The sequence below is a fragment of the Salmo salar genome, chromosome ssa27 (assembly GCF_905237065.1).
Source record: "Salmo salar chromosome ssa27, Ssal_v3.1, whole genome shotgun sequence".
NCBI classification, from domain to species: domain Eukaryota; kingdom Metazoa; phylum Chordata; class Actinopteri; order Salmoniformes; family Salmonidae; genus Salmo; species Salmo salar.
The window spans coordinates 10,753,729-10,774,653 of record NC_059468.1 but is presented as its reverse complement, the minus strand read 5'-3'; the positions used below and the strand labels follow the sequence as shown (position 1 = coordinate 10,774,653).

General features: G+C 41.9%; 1 protein-coding gene across 1 annotated transcript; it reads left to right on the top strand.

The window, feature by feature from the left end:
• Positions 1 to 1,053: 1,053 nt before the first annotated feature.
• LOC123730941 (scavenger receptor cysteine-rich type 1 protein M130) lies at positions 1,054 to 9,736 on the top strand. Its single transcript, XM_045709639.1, has 7 exons — positions 1,054 to 1,289; positions 1,867 to 2,175; positions 2,293 to 2,598; positions 7,490 to 7,777; positions 8,459 to 8,782; positions 8,885 to 8,973; positions 9,115 to 9,736. The coding sequence occupies exons 1-5, from the start codon at positions 1,163 to 1,165 to the stop codon at positions 8,521 to 8,523; spliced, it is 1,095 nt and encodes a 364-aa protein (XP_045565595.1). The 5' UTR covers positions 1,054 to 1,162; the 3' UTR covers positions 8,524 to 8,782; positions 8,885 to 8,973; positions 9,115 to 9,736.
• Positions 9,737 to 20,925: the final 11,189 nt, after the last annotated feature.

Here is a 20,925-nt window from a genome sequence, read left to right as displayed (position 1 = left end):
GACAATGGCAGAATGTCATTACAATACACCTAGGTGTTTTGTAACAGGTGTCTCTTTCCATTCATCAAATTGCGGCTGCACAGTGCACTGTTGGGGTTTGGTTGCTGAAACTATTTAGTGAGTGGACGAATGTGCGCAGATAGCCTATAGGAGCGCCTTTGTTAAGCGATTGTTTGGCAATCAGATGAAAATATCATGACTTGTTTAGTTCATGCCACATTAAAAGGCATAGGCGGCGTGTCCATAAGTCTATTGGACGCTACGCTTTCCCTAAAGTAAATTGAATTAAATTGCAAAAATTATAGCTTATTTAGCTTACTCCTGTCTATACAGAAAAAATAAAATCACTCAAAATAGGCTACTACGCCAGAAAGTATGATTTGACCACAGAGGATCATTAGCTTCTTAAATAAAAGCTGTGGAATGTTTTAAATCACATAGCCTACAGTCGGAAGGGCCCGCAATTTAGGCAGCGTGCGCTGCAAATATCAAATAGATGATTGTTGAGTTTCGAATGTCAGTGAAAAGCAGAAATGGAATCTACTTTCACCCCTGCCCTAACCCCTAACCCCTAACCCCTAGCCTAGCTAACTTTAGCCATATCATCCCTTTTGCAAATTCGAAACATATAATACGAATTGTAATTCGTAACAAATCATATGAAATGGGTGATGGACTTCCACAAATTAGTACATACTATAGGAAACGTAACATATCAAACTAAATGGAGTGTCATTTACAGTACATACAGAATAATACAAAATGCTCTGAGACCAGGTTGCAGGAAGTGCAGCCCAGTCTATAGTTTTCTGATAGTGGATATAATTTTGTTTCAAAGGTAAAAATTCAACATATTTTATACAAGGTTTGTCTATGTTGAAAATTCATACAATGATGACATAATCCTGTGGTAGAATTTCCACAAGAATGTCATGTCACAATACGTTGACAAATTACATTGAAACAACGTTGATTCAACCAATTTGTACCCTAGTTGGGAGACAGCCTCACCAGAGGACATAGCGAACATACACAGTGGGAAGCTATAGGCTGAACTTGATGTACTTTGGCTGAGCTGTTTCCTGTGGTTTTCTTCAAACTGATCATAGATTAGCTGGAAGAGGTTTGACTAAGAAATACATGCTAAAAGTCATATAGCAACATGATGTACCAGTTTTTTCCACTCTTCAGTCCACTCTTCCCACAGCAGGCTTACAGTTTAGTGGAGCCCCATGTTGAAACAGACATGATACCTGCATTTTTACTGATGATCCTGTACTGGAGCACAGGTAGGATTGTATCAAACCTATATCCACCTGTGTTGGCAAATGTAGGACTGTGTTATCCTACCTCTGTAGTTCATGTGTTTTCATTATCTGGTTCACTGAATGCCAATGCTATCAAAGCACATAGCCAAAATGTACTCATGATTAGATGGTTTTAAGCACAACATTTTTTACAGGATATTGATTGTGGGAAATGTGTCTAGATTAGTGGCATTAAAAAGCATACACACACACACACAATTACTGACACTACGGTCTTAGAAAAAAGGTTCCAAAAAGATTATTCAGCTGTCCCCATCGGAGATCCTTTTTGACTCCAGGTAAAACTCTTTTGGGTTCCATGTAGAGCCCTCTGTGGAAAGGGTTCTACATAGAACCCAAAAGGGTTCTACCTGGAAGCAATAGGGTTCTACCTGGAAACTAAAAGGGTTCTTCAAAGGGTTATCCTATGGGGACAGCAGAAGGACACTTTTAGGTTATAGATAGCACCTTTCTTTCTGAGTGTGTACTGCTGATAAAATAACTCTGGCACAAAATGTGTCCTCACCAACCATTGTATTTCCCTCCCTGGTGTTTACAGTTGAAGGTCAATTCAGAGTGGTGAATGGGACCAGCTCCTGTGCTGGAAGAGCAGAGGCGTTTTTATTTGGACACTGGAGGTCTGTATGTGGCACTTATTGGTCCATGCAAGATGCTAATATTGTGTGTAGAAAGATGGGCTGTGGGAATGTTGTAGCTGCACTTGGCATACCTCATTTTGGAGAGGCAATTAATGGATACCAAATAGAATTTAATGGTTGCTCACCACTGGATTCTACTCTTGAGAAGTGTACCTTCGCCGTTCTTGGAGGTGATGTTTGTCGTAATTATGCTAATGTAATCTGTTCAGGTAAGATTGATAGGGATTGTGTCGAACATTGTATCAAACCATATTACAATCTTTTATCCAATACATAGCTGGTAGCATCAACAAAACTGATTGAATATTGAACCATCTTTTGTTCAGAGTCTGTGAGGTTTTTGGATGGAGCTGGTTTTTGCTCTGGAAGAGTGGAGGTGAAGTCCAATCAGTCCTGGGTCTCAATGTGTGAAGCTGACTTTGACTGGCAGGATGCAGAAGTAGTCTGTCGGGAGCTTGGCTGTGGGGCTCCTTCAGTTCTGCAGGGGGGGCTCTATGGAGGAGCTAAGGGTCCAATCTGGCCTAAAGGATTCCTGTGTAAAGGCAATCAGTCTCTTCTTCTGGACTGTGACACCTCAGTGAGAAAAAACAACACCTGCTTACCTGGTAATGCTGTTGGACTCACCTGCTCAGGTAAGAATTTGTTTATCAGTCAGTCAGTCAGTCACTCACTTTTTTTCTCTCACCTGGAGTGAATATGAGAAGTTTTTAAAGAGTCCAAAAGTATTTGAAGAGTTTATTTCTAAAATGCAATATCCACATATTTTATATTAATAGATTTTAGGTCTGTATTAAAATGTAATTTTTTTTAGCAAAACGCTATATATCCATTGTTTAGCTGGAATTTAATGTTTGTATACTGTATATTTGACTGTGATATGTGGTTGTTTCACCTAGCTATCTTAAGATAAATGCACTAACTGTAAGTCGCTCTGGATAAGAACATCGGCTAAATGACTAAACTGTTCGATTTAAATGTCTTACATACAGATCTCATATTACTGAATTGAATAATTTTTTAAGCCTAGCAGTACTACCTATTTCTCTGAGAGTGGGGCGGATATACTGTATAGCTTTTTGCAACCAAAAAAACTGGATTATTTGTCTCTCTGAAATGAAACCACTCAATTAGCAGATTTGGTTCCTTTGAAGTTGTGGGAACATACAGTTTTGGTTTCCCAATGAAACCATACGTTTCCTGACTGGTAAAACTGAACGTTTTGTAAACGTTCTGACCACGGAAGTAAAGAAAATTGTCTGTCATGGGAAAATAAAGTACCAGCCAAAAGGCTGGACACACCTACTCATTTAAGTGTTTTTCTTTATTTTTACTATTTTCGACATTGTAGAACGACTATTCCCAAACTGGGGTATGCGCAATGCCGTGGGGGGGTACACCAAATAAAAATGTGATTCACATTTTCAAACAGTCCATTTAGATTTTCCAACAATGATAAAGAGTGAATATGCGCACTCACCTAGAATATGGCTGATGCTGGTGCCAATAAGGCTGTACTGTCCAATCAATTAAGTTGAGAATTTTGAAAACGTCAAATGTGACATAGCGAAGCACTTGAGTGAACTGGGTGCGCAATTACGCAGGTACTTTACTGAAACGGACGACACCAACAACTGGATTCGTTATCTCTTTCATGCCATGCCTCCAGTCCACTTACCGATATCTGAACAAGAGAGCCTCATCGAAATTACAACAAGCGGTTCTGTGAAAATGGAATTTAAGCAGAAGCCACTGCCAGAATTCTTGGATAGGGCTGCGCTCAGAATATCCTGCCTTTGCAAATCGCGCTGTTAAGACACTGATGCCCTTTGCAACCACGTACCTATGTGAGAGTGGATTCTCGGCCCTCACTAGCATGAAAACTAAATACAGGCACAGACTGTGGGTGGAAAATGATTTAAAAGACTGAGACTCTCTCCAATACAACCCAACATTACAGAGTTATGTGCATCATTTCAAGCACACCTTTCTAATTATCCTGTGGTGAGTTATTCCCAATTTTTGATGAATAAATAAGGTTTTACATGTAAGATGGCTAGATAAAGAGCAATATTATTGATTATTATTTGTGCCCTGGTCCTATAAGAGCTCTTTGTCACTTCCCACTAGCTGGGTTGTGACAAAAACTCACACTCATTCTTATGTTTAATAAATGTATCGTATAGTGTGTGTGTGGCGGGCTTACAATGATGGCAAAAAACAACATTTGAGAGTGTGCTGACCCTGGTACGCAGCTGGAGGTTGAAAGTTTGAAGGGGTACGGGACTATAAAATGTTTGGGAACCACTGTTGTAGAATAATAGTGAAGACTATATTTTAGATTTTAGATTCTTCAAAGTAGCCACCCTTTGCCTTGATGACACCTTTGCACACTCTTGGAATTCTCTCAAACAGTTTTGCCTGTAATGCTTTTCCAACAGTCTTGAAGGAGTTCCCACATATGCTGAGCACTTGTTGGCTGCTTTTCCTTCACTCTGTGGTCCAACTCATCCCAAACCATCTCAATTGGTTTGAGGCCAAGTCATCTGATGCAGCACTCCATCACTCTCCTTCTTGGTAAAATAGCCCTTACACAGCCTGGAGGTGTTTTGGGTCATTGTCATGTTGAAAAACAAATGATAGTCCCACTAAGCGCAAACCAAATGGGATGGCGTATCACTGCAGAATGCTGTGGTAGCCATGCTGGTTAAGTGTGCCTTTAATTCTAAGTAAATCACAGACCGTGTCACCAGCAAAGCACCCCCACACCATCACACCTCCTCCATGCTTCACGGTGGGAACCACACATGCGGAGATCATCGGTTCACCTACTCTGCATCTCACAAAGAAATGGAGGTTGGAACTAAAAATCTCAAATTTGGACATCAGAACAAAGGACAGATTTCCACCGGTCTAATGTCTATTGCTCGTGTTTCTTGGCCCAAGCAAGTCTCTTTGTCTTAATGGTGTCCTTTAGTAGTGGTTTCTTTGCAGCAATTCAACCATGAAGGCCTGATTCACGTAGTCTCCTCTGAACAGTTGATGTTGAGATGTGTCTGTTACTTGAACTCTGTAAAGCATTTATTTGGGCCGCAATTTCTGAGGATGGTAACTCTAATGAACTTATCCTCTGCAGCAGAGGTAACTCTGGGTCTTCCTTTCCTGTGGCGGTCATAGCACTTGCTGGTTTTTGCGACTACACTTGAAGAAACTTTCAAAGTTCTTGACATTTTGTATATTGACTGACCTTCATGTCTTAAAGTAATGATGGACTGTCGTTTCTCTTTGCTTATTTGAGCTGCTCTTGCCATAATATGGACGTGGTCTTTTACCAAATTATGCTATCTTCTGTATACCACCCCTACCTTGTCACAACAGAACTGATTGGCTCAAATGCATCAAGAAGGAAAGAAATTCCACAAATTAACTTTTAACAAGTCACAGCTGTTAATCGAAATGCATTCCAGGGTGGCTGCTTTGAAGAATATATTTTATATTAATATATATTTTGATTGTTTAACACTTTTTTGGGATTACTACATGATTCCATATGTGTTATTTCATAGTTTTGATGTCTTCACCATTATTTTACAATGTATAAAATAGTCAAATTAAAGAAGAACTCTGGAATGAGTAGGTGTGTCCAAACTTTTGACTGGTACTATTCTACAATGTAGAAAATAGTAAAAATAAAGAAAAACTTTCACTGGTACTGTACATTTTTAGGTTTCAGGGAGGTTCTGAGATCATTTTAATATGGTTTCCTGAAAGGTTTCATTAACATTCTGAGAACGGAAATTATAGGTTATTTTGAGGTTTTTGAATAACTTAAAACCTTCACTGAATGTTTAAATAAGACTGTTTATAACACTGCTAGCTCATTTTGGGTTTACTGTTTTGAACTCCAAGCATAGATAGGACACATGGAAATTAATTTGCTTAGGCATTAATCATGCAAACACATGTATTTTTTTTTGTGTGGAATGGCGTTAGTGAGAAACTGTTCATTTTATCCTATTGAAACAGACACTATTTCAAGGAAACAAGCACTCATTCAGATCAGGTGTGGCCAATTAATTAACGACACAGAGAACAGAATGTATATGTCTTTAAATAACATTCTTACAACGTTCTGTGAACATTACTCATGTTTTCTTGTGGTTTTTATGGAAAGTTTTTATTAATGATCTCAGAACATAACTTTAAATAGAACCATGAGGAAACCTGAAGAAATCATAGTCCTGAATTACTGACATTCCCACAGAAGAACGTTGTTTCTTAACGTTCTCTAAACTGTTTGAGAACATTTCCAGTGTCAAGCTAGTTGGAGAACGTTCCTAGAACATTACCAAAATTGGAATGAAATGTAACCATGTTTTAACTTTTAACATTCTGTTAAAGTAATGAAATTAAACGTTATTTTTGTCAAGTTCCATAAATGTGCTGAGAATGTTCAAAAGGCAATCAACTATCCTGCACCATTCGCAGAAAGTTGTGTGAAGGTATAAGCTTAGGACAACCACTCTCTCACCAAGCTCTAAGAAACCTATGGTTCTCAGAACGTTATGTACTAGCTGGGATGACTGTCACTGAACATCCCCATATCATGATTAGACAATGAAAAACCCATCAATCTCTTTTCTAAGTTCTTTAAACAATGAAATCAAATTGACCAACATTCTGAAAATGTATATATAGCGCTTTGGAAAGAAAATCTTAATTTGGACAGTGACACATTTTTTGGTGTTTTAACGCCGTACCCCAGTACTTTAGATTTTAAATGATACAATGACTATGAGGTTAAATCCTGAATGAATCGGGAATAATGATGAGTGAGAAAGTGACAAGAGGCTCAAAGATCATACCCCCAAGATATGCTAACCTAACATGTACCTTTACAAATAACAGGGGAGGTTAGCGTTTGGGGGGGGGCGTATTTATGCCTCTCATTTTCTCACTCATCATTATTCACTCATCATTCGTGATTATCTGTAATCATGATAGCATCCATATTGATGTAGAAGTGTTTAGAATCATATTCTATTCTTATTTACAATAGAAGTGACTCCAAAATTACACAATACATTATTTACCATTAATTGCTATTGGGCACAAAATAATCTGAAACACAACCAAAACTAACTGCAAATGAATCAAATAAGTTTGTAGAGTTACAAGCTTGATGTAGTCATTGCATGCTAGGAATATGGGACCAAATACTAAACTTTTGACAACATTAATACACAAGTGAATTTGACCAAATACTTTCGGTTCCCTAAAAGTGGACTATGTGCAAAAAGTGCTGTGATTTCTAAACGGTTCACCCGATATGGATGAAAATACCCTCAAATAAAAGCTCAGTCTGCACTTTAACCTCATAGTCATTGTACTATTTCAGAGGTGCTGGAGTACAGAGCCTAAACAACAACAAAATGTGTCAATGTCCAAAAAAACGTTTGGACTTCGCTGTAGGGGTGTTTTGTTGTTGAGAATATATGAATAAACAGTATGTACACTTCTTTCCAGAACCTGCTGATGTGAGGCTAGTGGGAGGAGGCAGTCGCTGTGCTGGTAGAGTGGAGTGGGACAAACTGGGAGAGGGGAATATGTCGGCTGTGGGATATTACTGGAAATTGAAGGCTGTCGCTGATGTAGTTTGTAGACAGCTGGGCTGTCGTTCCACTGTTTCAACACTGCTTGGAAACCGCACTGAAGGGTTTGAAGTTCACTGTAATGGACATGAAGATGCGCTTAGGGAGTGTAGCAAAGCCTCAAGGCCAACTTTGGTGACTCCATTAACGGTGATCTGGTCAGGTAATACTAAAGTTGTTGTATGCAGCTGATTTTTAATATTTTTACATACAACTTCACACCTCTCACGGTTGAACTTGTATGGCTGCTTTACTGCTAATAGATGAACTCGTAGTAATTCAATAGCAATGCTACCTCAAGTATCACACAATGCTTTTGTATTTGAATGTAATTTCAGTCACTATAGGCCCATCACAGATGTTGCCCTGTAAGGGAGGCTGGCAAGCACTGTTACATGCTGATGTTATGGTCATATCTACAGTATATGAGGAAACTAGTTAAAGCGACAATCAGCAGTTGAAACAATAACCAAGCTACTCCCTCACTTGTTTCGGTCAAAAAAGCTGAGGGATGAGGTTTGGGGAAATGTAACCACTTTCATATTCGTATACAGAGCTATGGATGCAAGGACTGACCATCTAAGATATCAAAATGTTAGTTTAGCCATGTTTTGAGGCGCTGTGTTTAGTGTTTGTTTGCGTTAATCTTATTTCCAAGCAATGGAATAAAACAAGCTAATATTTTGGGTTCTGATGGGGTTTGTCCGTTGAACTAAGCTCATGGGGCATTTATAAGTCATATTCTTCAAGAATCAATGGGTACAAAGCATGAATTTATTAGTGAAAAATATGGATGTAGCTGATTGCCCCTTTAAAGAGTTTTTTCTTTTTCTCTTTTTTATAGATCTCCTGCTTAAGCCTAATATCTCTCTGACCATCTCAATGGGAGGGTTCTCCAGGGGCCACTAGGGGACTCTAGAGGTGTTCAGGGGCCACAGCTTCACTATCACCTGCTCCATTCAGCCACAGTACCCAGGAGGCTCCTTCCTCCTCACATACCCTGACTCCAACATAACCCAGACTCAGCCAGCTGTCAATCACTCTGCTGCCTTCTTCTTTCTCACTGCAGATGACTCCTACCAAGGGAACTACAGCTGTGTTTATGAGATTTATGTTTATTCTCATAACTTCTCCTCCGAGAGTGATCTCCTCTCCCTCACTGTCACAGGTAACTGAACATGAACCATACTTAGAACTTTGACATTAACAGATTTTCCACGGATGAATCTGATGCTTAGCAATCCACTAATTAAGTGTGTTTCTGCTGCAGCCTCTCCTCTGACAGCTTTCATCATCAGACTGGTTGTAGTGCTTCTGACATCAGTGACAGCCAACACCGCCATCTGTCTGTATTTCAAGGTAAAGACATTAAGAAGTGATAAATCAGGTGAACAAAATTAATATTTTAGAAGTCTTGGTTTAATCCCTGAAAAAATCAGTTGGATTGTATTGTACCTGGGATTTTTTTATATTACTGACTCTTGGTGTGTGTTTTCTTAGACCACCAGGAGGCGAGTGGAAGGGGTGAATTTGGAGATGGTTTCTCTGAGGACCAGAGCTGAAGCCGGACCTGGAGAGAGCAGCCCAGATGACAGACTAGGGTGAAGTTGACTGAAAAGTCTAAGTGTGGTCCATGGGACATCCAACTCTGACGTCACCCCATTGAAGTTGAAATGTAAAAATGTTCAAAATGTAGTTGAAGTCATTTCAAATGAATAAAGGTTAGGGTTAAGGTTAGGATAATGGTTAGGGTAGGGTTTAGGGTAGGGTAGGCGTCCCAAGATTCCCGGATAGCATGAACTAAAGTTGACCGTAGAGATGCTGAACTGAGGTCAGTTTTTTGTTTTCCAGATACCATGGGACTGGTGTAGACTTGATGGGATTTTAATCCAAACCCAATTCAATTAAATGAGTGTTGAGTTTCTATTGGTTGTGCTATGGCTGCACTTCCTTGCTATTTATTTTATTATTATCATCACGTTTTAACGGCATGATGTGATTCTTCTCATGTTATTTCATAAACAATTTCTCACTACAGTACTATTACTGTTTGCCTAGAGAGTGCTATTAGTGCAATGTCGAATAACACATTTTATAAATCAAGTTTTTTGTGTCACTCCAACGGCATTGTTGTCATAATTGCTGCCAGATGTAAGAGTTGGCAAGAGCACAGTTAGCATTAGCCTAGCTTAGCTGAGCCATGTGATCATTATGTCAGTGTCGGGCTAGGTTGCCCCTAGATGCTGCTCTAATATCGACCACCAGCTGTCTCCACTGCTCCCCTCTAAGCCCCACTCGACTTGAGTGGTCGCTTGTACTTAACCCTGGGTAGGCAACTGACCGCTCAAGATACAATACCTAAATCCTAATCTTAGTCAGGTTACATCTGTGTTACTGTAGATATCAGTCTTAGTGTGCCTGTTTTGAATTCAACTCTTCAGATGGATAACAAACACACTTAATTGTATTCATGTAAAGCATTTTGATTCCATTCATATATAGCTACTAATCAAAAACAGGAAAAAGTCACGTCAACTCATTTGATAAGTGTTTATTTAAGTGAAAGACTTGATATTACATGTAACGTGATAGCTCATAGTTATGAACACGGTATTTATTACAGGAATTGTTTTGAATAACGGACATTACTTCCCTGTGCTCACTCATAACTTCTACTCCTTCAGCCTGGGTTAGACCCACATACTGCAGCCAATCTCTTCAGGAAATATTAGTAGCTTCATTGACACCAGCTCAGAGCAGTGAAGGGTGAGGAGAAAATCCTCACAAAACCAGTGGTAGAAACCCCATCAGAGGACACATTCTGCCCACAGAATCCAATCATGGCTTCAGAGAGCTCAATAACCATGGTGATAGTGACTTAACAACTGTGTGTGTGTGAGTGAGCGAGTAAGTGAGAGAGAGAGAGAGAGAGCGTTGTGCGCCCATGTTCCTGTGACTTTTTGCTATTACAAGCAAAGTGTGGTCAATAAGCATCTGCATTCAGAAATGGTGTTATTTGTGTGGGTCAGTGCAAATAGTATATGTGTGGGTGGGTTTGAATTTGTGTGTGTGTGTGTGTGTGTGTGTGTGTGGTGTGTGTGTGTGTGTGTGTGTGTGTGTGTGTGTGTGTGTGTGTGTGTGTGTGTGTGTGTGTGTGTGTGTTCTGTAGTGTTTGCGCGTGTGTGTGTGTGTGTGTGTGTGTGTGTGTGTGTGTGTGTGTGTGTGTGTGTGTGTGTGTGTGTGTGTGTGTGTGTGTGTGCGTGCACTCGGGGGTGTGTGTGAAAGCTCTGCGTTAAGGATTAGCCCCAGTGTGTGTCCACCCGTGATTAGCCTGGTCAGTGGGCCTGTTGTGCATTCACTCAGGCCATTAGCATATTAATGCTGCCTCCCTCTTGATCTCTCTCGCTCTCTGCCTCTCTCTTTCCCCCTCGCTCCCTCTTTCTCTTTTCTTTCTATACATATTGCCCCGAGTCTCACTCGAACTTCCTCCCTGAGCATTTTTCTCTCAACTTCATTATTTTGCACTCTCCCTCTCTCTATGCACTCTTAGAAAAAAGGTGCTATCTAGAATCAAAAAGGGTTCCTCGGCTGTCCCCATAGGAGAATCCTTTGAAGAACCCCTGTTGGTTTCAGGTAGAACCATTTTTGGTTCCATGTACAACCCTTTCCACAGAGGGTTCAACATGGAACCCAAAAGAGTTCTACCTGGAACCAAAAATAGTTGTTGTTTGGGGACAGCTGTAGACCCGTTTTGAACCCTATTTTCTAAGAGTGTGCACTGGGTTTGGGCCTGTCGCGACTTTACCATTTTTTCCCTTCTCTTTCTCTAGTCTTTCCCTCCAAAAATGTAATCTTCCCCTCTATTCCTCCTTCTTCTTTCTCTTCTGAAATCTCTCCCTCCCTGATAATCCCCCTCTCTCGCCCCAAGCCCCCTCTCTCCCCACCTTCTCCAAATCCTTTACTTTCGCTCTCGTTTTCCCTATTCTTCCGTAGCCTGACCCCTGAACTTTGTCAAACACAGGCAAATGCAAACACACACACACACACACACACACACACACACACACACACACACACACACACACACACACACACACACACACACACACACACACACACACACACACACACTTCAATTCAATTCATTCAAACACATTTTCTCTCACTCTCTCCCCGTTCCTGCTAGAAGTGCGTATCTTTTTAGGACCTTGTCTAAATAGCTGTGAAAGAAAAAGCAACCTAGAAAACAAGGACCGAAGTGCAAACCGGACACATTCAACTGTACTTAACATGATAAGTGCTATTCATCTCTCCATCTCACGACTTCAGCCTCCAAGTAGACTCAACCTCTTGTTCTGGCTCTTAGCCGCCACCGTGAGCCACATTTAGAAGCTGGAGGATAGTAGAGGTGAACATAAGTATGCATGAAAAAGCCCAGTGTGGTAAAAAAAATGAACACATTGGCCATTTACACCAAAATGTTTCCTTCTGTCCCTTCCATGTCTGCATTACCGGAGATTTCCGGAGGTCAGGGGCGTGATGTCCATCCACAACTCCTGGTTTCATGGAGGCAGACACAAGAATTGCGTTTGGACAATCAGCTCCGGACCCCCTGGGTCAGCACATAGCAGGGATGGATGGGCGGACGTTTGGATAGACAGAGGACACAGAGAAATGTGTGGGGAAGTTAAGGCCTCTGAACCCCTAACTCATCCACCCTTTCCGTGTGTACGTGACACAATGATGAACGCAGGGCAGCATCCCAAGGCAGCAGTAACGTGACCAATACAAAAGCAGTCCCCATTGTCACACGGATCAAAGAGACAAAAGCTCCCTATGATAACTTAGTGCAGCCGAGTGTTAACACATGAGCAGCCAAGGTAAGAGCCGGAAACAAAAGTGAGAATTTGAAACAAAAGTAGCCCCCCAACCTGAATTACTCAATGCAACATTTGTCTCTCTATGTGAGCCGTCTCAAAACTAATAATATGGGCGGCTTTCGAAAGACCTCAGCCATTCATTGGTGCTCCATGTGCTGCTCACAACTGAAGAGCAGCGCAGCATGCCCCACAAAGAGAATTAAAGTATTTAATATACTTAAAGTTTACATTCATTTGTTTGAGTAGATACTATTGAACTAAAAAGTCCCCTTTAAAAGTCTTATAAAGACTTGTTTTTCTTTTGAATTCAGAAAAAGCCCTTTCATTTTGACATTTGATTCCGGAAAACGGTGGTTAGCCTCTTATCTTTAGAAATATCAAAAAGGAAATCAGTACTTTTACAGTTACTTCGTGAACTTTTTCCCCACAGAGGATGTTTAGAAGGTTCAATAAAGTTTGTTTCCTTTCCTGAATATCACCCACTGTTGTAAAATATAAGCTAGTCACCCATTTTCACCCATTCATCTTGAGAGGTTTCTTCAAAATGGTAGTTAGCTGTTGAGTAGCAGGTAGGTTGTTCCACTGTCCTGGCAAGGAATCCAACGAGAGTCCAACTGCTGCATATGGTCTATGAAGTGGCTCCGTGCCACAGATACGACCTCTAGCCCTGAATTCAGCCTTAACTACTGCTCTTGTATCATAACAGGTCATAACAGGTCACTATAGACCACCTCAAGCATGGTTGCGTTCACATTGGTACAACAATGAAAGTGTACCGATGTGTCCAAGCTATGTTGAGATGCATGAATGTACCTTAAAGACAAAAAAAAGCAACAAGACCTAGTTGAGGCCTAAAAACCTTGAAAAGTTATTAAAAATAGAAACATTGAAATAAAACCCTGTTGCTCAAAGGCGTAGAAATTTATCCTGAAATATTTTTTTCTCTTGTCTCCCTCAGATGTGTTCTTGTTTTAGCTGTGTTGCCTTTGACGTCTGGCACAGTTGTCCTACTTTAGCATCTTAAATCTTGCCTTCTCTGCTCTTGCATCCTTCTCCCTCGCGTTCTCCAACCCTTTCTGCCGTTCCTCCTTCTGTCTTTCGATTTCCTTCACTCTCTCCCTGCTCCCTCTCCCTCCCCCCTCTCTTTCTCTCTGTCGCTCTCTCTCCCTCTCTCTCTCTCTCCTCATTTCATGCAGCACTGGGGTTACCTAAGAGACTGGGCCTCAATGAAGAAAAATCTCTTTTGGTACAATGAACTGGGCGAGAGGCAGAGGGGGAGAAGGGGGGGTGGGGGGGCAGGGTGGAGGGAGGGGGTGGAATGAGAGGGGAAGATAGTGATGCAGATGCAGGACAGAGCAATACAAAATCCAAAATGGAATAAGTGGCTGCGCTTGTGTGATTTCACCTCAATGGTCCATTTTTTGAGGGTCACCATTGGCGCCCCTTGGTCAGACTGTTGGGCTGAGCTGTGCTGAAAACATCTCCCACTTTTGAATCTTGTGCTGAATATTTAACTAACCTCTCCCTATATCAAAGTGTTTGAAAAATATATCTATATATAAAACTGATATAAATAATATAATATAAAACTGAGAGATCATTTTGTTTTTCTTAGTGTTGTTTTCGTCTAGGCCTATATGGCTGCATTTATACAGGTGTCCCAATTCTGATCTTTTTTCATTAATTGGTCTTTTGACCAATCAGGTCAGCTCTGAAAAAGATCTGACACAAAGATCAAAAGACCAATTAGTGGAAAGAATATCAGAATTGGGCTGCCTGTGTAGATGCAGCCTATGAGATTTACTTTTACAAACCTAATTGTACAGATTTGTGAAATATGATGGTTTTGGAGGGATTCGACAGTTTCAATAGGAGTCATTTTGTTTGTTTGTTTGTTTACTCTGAGTGTGAGGTGAAACTGCACTGACGATCAGACTGCTTTATTTAAGGACACACACTTGTCCTCAACATCAACATGGTCACAGGCCCATTCAACACAACTAAACACATTTGCCCTAGAATTAATTGAATTTGTCCAGTACATTTTTTTAAATTAGTAATACTTAATTTTCTGCAAGCACCTTATTGGGTATGTTAATGATACTATTGTTCTTTACATTTGTTTTGGACTAGCATACAAATCCCTATTGCTCCAGTCTGTCTATTTACAACTCTCCTTAAAGCTACCCTTTGCAGAATGTGAGAAAACAATATGGCTAATGAAAGTTGTTTAGCTAATAATTACAACTAGCTGTTGAAGTTAGTTACCACTCCCACTCCCTACCATAAATAGCAGCACTGTGAAATAGGATGTTTAGGTATGTAGCTAGTCCCTATTACGGCTTACTGCATTGACCACATGCTCTTCTTATTCCTATGTATATTTTCTGTGCACATGCCAGGATATATCGGAGATTGCCGCGGTAATGAATTTATCTGATCGCATGACCAGAAGCGCTGCATTGAAATGAATCGAAGGAGTTGCGGGGTGCAGAGTGCAGGGGTGGAGGGAGTGTGTGTGTGTGGGGGGGGTACACAAGTCCGATTTTCAGCGGCTCGAATGAAGTTATTTCCAGAAGCCTGTCCATCTGTTACCGTAGCAGCAGTGACCGCGCCGTTGCTATGGCGAGGTCCACACAAAAGGGTGTGGCGTGGGAACGGGTCCAAGGGTCAGGAGTGAGGGTCTCCGGGTCAGAGGTCACAGCCAGCTGGACAGCACACAAGAGGAGGCGAGGGTGAGAAAAGAGGGAAGGAACGGTTTTGCGCGGGAGCTGGCTGACTGGACACTGCTGGACATTAACATTGAACTGAGTGGTGAGACAAAAGGGGAGGGGACGAGGAAGGGGGCGAGGAGGGTGAGGGGTTCAGTGACGGGGCCCACTGTCCAGGCTCTATAGGAGGCTCGGCGCATTAGGCCCAATATCCACTGGTGCCTAATCGTGCATATCATTTGACAGGCAATTGACTCTGGCCAATGTCCACGCAAATGTGGCTATTGAGAGCCACAGAGGGCCGTGTGTGTGCCAGATCTGTGCCGAGATAAGTGATGCTCGGGGAAAACAATTGGGTATTTGCGACATTTCATTCAGGTCGCGTTTGAATCAAAAATCCTCACAGACAATAGAAAAGAATGAGAAGGCCAATTTATCACCATTTGCTCAACGTAGCAAAAAGCTCCAGGTGTTTCCAACCTGGAACACATGGACTGCATGGAACGGGTTTGAACACCAAACCACCACAGCAAAGCCTGAATCTCCATTCCCCCACAGGCCTTAAGATTCATTCATTTCATATCAACTGCTTCTAAATCTGCAGTTACGTTATCAGGCCAAGCTAACTGTTCAAGTGTTCAAAATGGTACAGCTCTCAAGTGCCAAATTTGAAATTATAACTCAGTCTAAACTTACATGGTGAGAAAAAGATAGAAAATTACCCACAGGCCCAAATAGCGAACCCATTCAGCACTACGATCCAAACGGCGGGTTATAACTGAATCAGAGGATAACACGTTATGACACACGGATGGGGTGAATAGCTTACAATGCAATTAAAGCTACACCAACACCTCGATAGTAAACAGCACAGCCCAAAGACCCTAATGAGGAGGGGATGAAAGGCCATGATCCATGCGCCATGGCCGACAGTAATAGGATTAAAGGCAGCCATGGGAGAACATGGCAGACCAAGTCCAATGCCCCCCGTTTGACACCTTTTGTGAATCGCCAGAAACACTGTTCAGAGCAAGAAGATGAGGGACCAAAGCGTTTAACGTTATGTTGTAGTTACAGATATGCCCAAAGAGAGAGTGGCGGCTAAGATACGCAACGGACACATTTATATCAAGAGATTTGGCAACTCAATCTTAGATTTCTGTTCGTGTTCAGCTATATCCCATCATTTACAGAATAAATAAGGAAATATGGAAAAGTGTGGATGCATCTTTAATGAAATGCCTTCGTCTAGTTTGATCATTCAATGAACATGATTTGTTATAGGTAGATTGTGTCACAGATATTTGTTTCATTATACCAGGATGTGCACCTCCATTCCAATGCGTACCATTTCAACAAGTAACATTTTCAAGTATACCCTTTCAAAATGCTAAAAAAAGGTATGTAATAAAACACACAGTACAAAATGTTTAATTAAAGTAGTTTTTGGTGTAAATAGCATTGATAATAATAGGAGACTAAGTGAACATTTGACTAGAGTGGAAGTTGGGATTGCCCCTTACTGACCTTTGTTCATGCTAGATGCAGAAATGCCATGAACACATTAATTGTGCCACTTCCACTTCCACTTGCTCTTTTGAGTTTATAGAAGCAAAGAAAAGAGGGCTATATCTCTAGGAAATGGTAAGTTCCCTGGGTTCAATCTCTTTAAATCTCTACCCATTTTGAAGTGACCCAGAGAGCCATTCTGCCTCATATTCATTACCACCAGCACCATACCAGTGTCTACATACACTACCGTTCAAAGGTTTAGGGTCACTTAGAAATGTCCTTGTTTTTGAAAGAAAAGCACATTTTTTGTCCATTATAATAACATCAAATTGATCAGAAATACAGTGTAGACATTGTTAATAATGTTGTAAATGACTATTGGAGCTGGAAATGGCTGATTTTAAATGGAATATCTACATAGGCGTACAGAGGCCCATTATCAGCAACCATCACTCCTGTGTTCCAATGGCACGTTGTGTTAGCTATTCCAAGTTTATCATTTTAAAAGGCTGATTGATCATTAGAAAACCCTTTTGCAATTATGTTAGCACAGCTGAAAACTGTTGTTCTGATTAAAGAAGCAATAAAACTGGCCTTCTTTAGACTAGTTGCGTATCTGGAGCAACGCTGTGTACTACTCGCTTCACAAAACAGCGCAAACTGGCTCTAACCAGAATAGAAAGAGGAGTGGGAGGCATAACTGAGCATGAGGACAAGTACATTAGAGTGTCTAATTTGAGAAACAGACACCTCACAAATCCTCAACTGGCAGCTTCATTAAATAGTACCCGCAAAACACCAGTCTCAAAGTCAACAGTGAAGAGGCGACTCCGGGATGCTGGCCTTCTAGGCAGAATTCCTCTGTCCAGTGTCTGTGTTCTTTTGCCCATCTTAATCTTTTCTTTTTGTTGGCCAGTCTGAGATATGGCTTTTTCTTTGCAACTCTGCCTAGAAGTCCAGCATCCCGGAGTTGCCTCTTCAATGTTGACGTTGAGACTGGTGTTTTGCGTGTAGTCATTTACAACATTAACATTATCTACACTGTATTTCTGATCAATTTGATGTTATTTTAATGAACAATTTTTTTTCTTTTCTTTCAAAAACAAGGACATTTCTAAGTGACCCCAAACTTTTGAACGGTAGTGTGTGTGAAAACGGCACGTTTCTATTATCTCTGGTTAAAAAGATAAGGTCCTAAAAAATCACAGGGTAGGATTCAATGTAAAAGAAAAATTCTAAACAATCTTCTAGCCAGAGGGCAGAGGTGGGTAGTAATGAGCTTGGAGGAACTAGTACTACTCTCTGTAGTTACTCTCTGTGAGCTGTACTTGTACTCTTACTCAAGTAATTTCTGAAAGAAGTAACTTACTTTTTACTCAGTTACATTTGACCAAATCACTTCAGTTACATTGATTTATATTATTAAATCGTTGCTCTCAGATGAAAACCTTGTAACTCCAAATGTGGTGATTATATATATATGGTTCCCCTTTACGTCTGTATGAACGTTTCACGACCCCTTGGCTAATGAAGTGTATTCAAAATACACTATATATACAAAAGTATGTGGACATCCCTTCATATTAGTGTCTGACAGGTGCATAAAATCGAGCACACAGCCACGCAATCCCCATAAACAAACATTGGCAGTAGAATGGCCTTACTGAAGAGCTCAGTGACTTTCAACGTGGCACCGTCAGAGGATGCCACCTTTCCAACAAGTCAGTTTGTCAAATTTCTGCCCTGCTAGAGCTTCCCTGGTCAACTGTTAAGTGCTGTTATTGTGAGGTGGAAACAACTAGAAGCAACAACGGCTCTGCCGCGAAGTGGTAGGCCACACAAGTTCATAGAACAGGACCATTGAATGCTGAAGTGCATAGTGCGTGAAAATCGTCTGTCCTTGGTTGCAACACTCACTACCGAGGTCCAAACTGCCTCTGGAAGCAACGTCAGCCGAATAACTTTTCTTTGGGAGCTTCATGAAATGGGGTTCCATGGTCTACCAGCCACACACAAGCCTAAGATCATCATATGCAATGCGTCGGCTGGAGTAGTGGAAACGAGTTCTCTCTGGAGTGATGAATCACGCTTCCCCATCTGGCAGTCTGACGGACAAATCTGTGTTTGGCGGATGCCAGGATAATGCTAACTGCCGCAATGCATAGTGCCAACTGTAAAGTTTGGTGGAGGAGGAATAATGGTCTTTGGCTGTTTTTCATGGTTTGTGCTTGGCCCCGTAGTTCCAGTGAAGGGAAATCTTAACGCTACAGCGTATAATGACATTCTAGATGATTTTGTGCTTCCAATTTTGTGGCAACAGTTTGGGGAAGGCCCTTTCCTGTTTTAGCATGACAATGCCCCCGTGCATAAAGAAATGGTTTGTTGAGATCAGTGTGGAAGAACTTGACTGGCCTGCACAAAGCCCTGACCTCAGCCTCATCGAACACATTTGGGATGAATTGGAACGCCGACTGCGAGCTAGGCCTTTGCCCAACATCAATGCCCGACCTCACTAATGCTCTTGTGGCTGAATGGAAGCAAGTCCCCACTGCAATGTTCTAACATCTAGTGAATAGCCTTCCCAGAAGAGTGGAGGCTGTTATAGCAGCAAAGGGGGGACCAACACCATATTAATGCCCATGATTTTGGAATGAGATGTTCAACAAGCAGGTTTCCACATACTTTTGGTCATATAGTGTATCTGCATTCCCAGTCATGTGAAATCCATAGATTAGGGCCTAATGAATTTATTTCAGTTGACTGATTTCCTTATATGAACTGTAACTAAGTAAAATCTTTGAAATTGTTGCATGTTGCATTTATATTTTTGTTAAGTGTATGTTCAATGTTGTTGATCCATCCTCAGTTTTCTTCTATCATAGCCATTAAACTCTGTAACTGGCCTCCTGGTGAAATCGCTGAGTAGTTTGATCTTCTTGATCCTAATCAGTCAGGTTTCAAGACTGGGCATTCAACTGAGACTGCTCTTCTCTGTGTCACGGAGGCTCTCCGCACTGCTAAAGCTAACTCTCTCTCCTCTGCTCTCATCCTTCTAGACCTATCTGCTGCCTTTGATACTGTGAACCATCAGATCCTCCTCTCCACCCTCTCCGAGTTGGGCATCTCCGGCGCGGCCCACGCTTGGATTGCGTCCTACCTGACAGGTCGCTCCTACCAGGTGGCGTGGCGAGAATCTGTCTCCGCACCATGCGCTCTCACCACTGGTGTCCCCCAGGGCTCTGTTCTAGGCCCTCTCCTATTCTCGCTATATACCAAGTCACTTGGCTCTGTCATATCCTCACATGGTCTCTCCTATCATTGCTATGCAGACGACACACAATTAATCTTCTCCTTTCCCCCTTCTGATAACCAGGCAGCGAATCGCATCTCTGCATGTCTGTCAGACATATCAGTGTGGATGACGGATCACCACCTCAAGCTGAACCTCGGCAAGACGGAGCTGCTCTTCCTCCCGGGGAAGGACTGCCCGTTCCATGATCTCGCCATCACGGTTAACAACTCCCTTGTGTCCTCCTCCCAGAGTGCTAAGAACCTTGGCGTGATCCTGGACAACACACTGTCGTTCTCCACTAACATCAAGGCGGTGACCCGATCCTGTAGGTTCATGCTCTACAACATTCGTAGAGTACGACCCTGCCTCACACAGGAAGCGGCGCAGGTCCTAATCCAGGCACTTGTCATCTCCCGTCTCGATTACTGCAACTCGCTGTTGGCTGGGCTCCCTGCCTGTGCCATTAAACCCCTACAACTCATCCAGAACGCCGCAGCCCGTCTGGTGTTCAACCTTTCCAAGTTCTCTCACGTCACCCCGCTCCTCCGCTTTCTCCACTGGCTTCCAGTTGAAGCTCGCATCCGCTACAAGACCATGGTGATTGCCTACGGAGCTGTGAAGGGAACGGCACCTCCATACCTTCAGGCTCTGATCAGGCCCTACACCCAAACAAGGGCACTGCGTTCATCCACCTCTGGCCTGCTGGCCCCCCTACCTCTGAGGAAGCACAGTTCCCGCTCAGCCCAGTCAAAACTGTTCGCTGCTCTGGCACCCCAATGGTGGAACAAGCTCCCTCACGACGCCAGGACAGCAGAGTCAATCACCACCTTCCGGAGACACCTGAAACCCCACCTCTTTAAGGAATACCTAGGATAGGATAAAGTAATCCTTCTACCCCCCCCCTTAAAAGATTTAG

Bases quoted from the DNA above. Each gene is read 5' to 3' on its own strand.
- LOC123730941 (XM_045709639.1), top strand. From the start codon at position 1,163: ATGATGTACCAGTTTTTTCCACTCTTCAGTCCACTCTTCCCACAGCAG. The intron at 2,599-7,489 runs GTAAGAATTTGT...ACTTCTTTCCAG, and splicing joins TGTTGGACTCACCTGCTCAG to AACCTGCTGATGTGAGGCTA. The intron at 7,778-8,458 runs GTAATACTAAAG...TCTTTTTTATAG, and splicing joins ATTAACGGTGATCTGGTCAG to ATCTCCTGCTTAAGCCTAAT.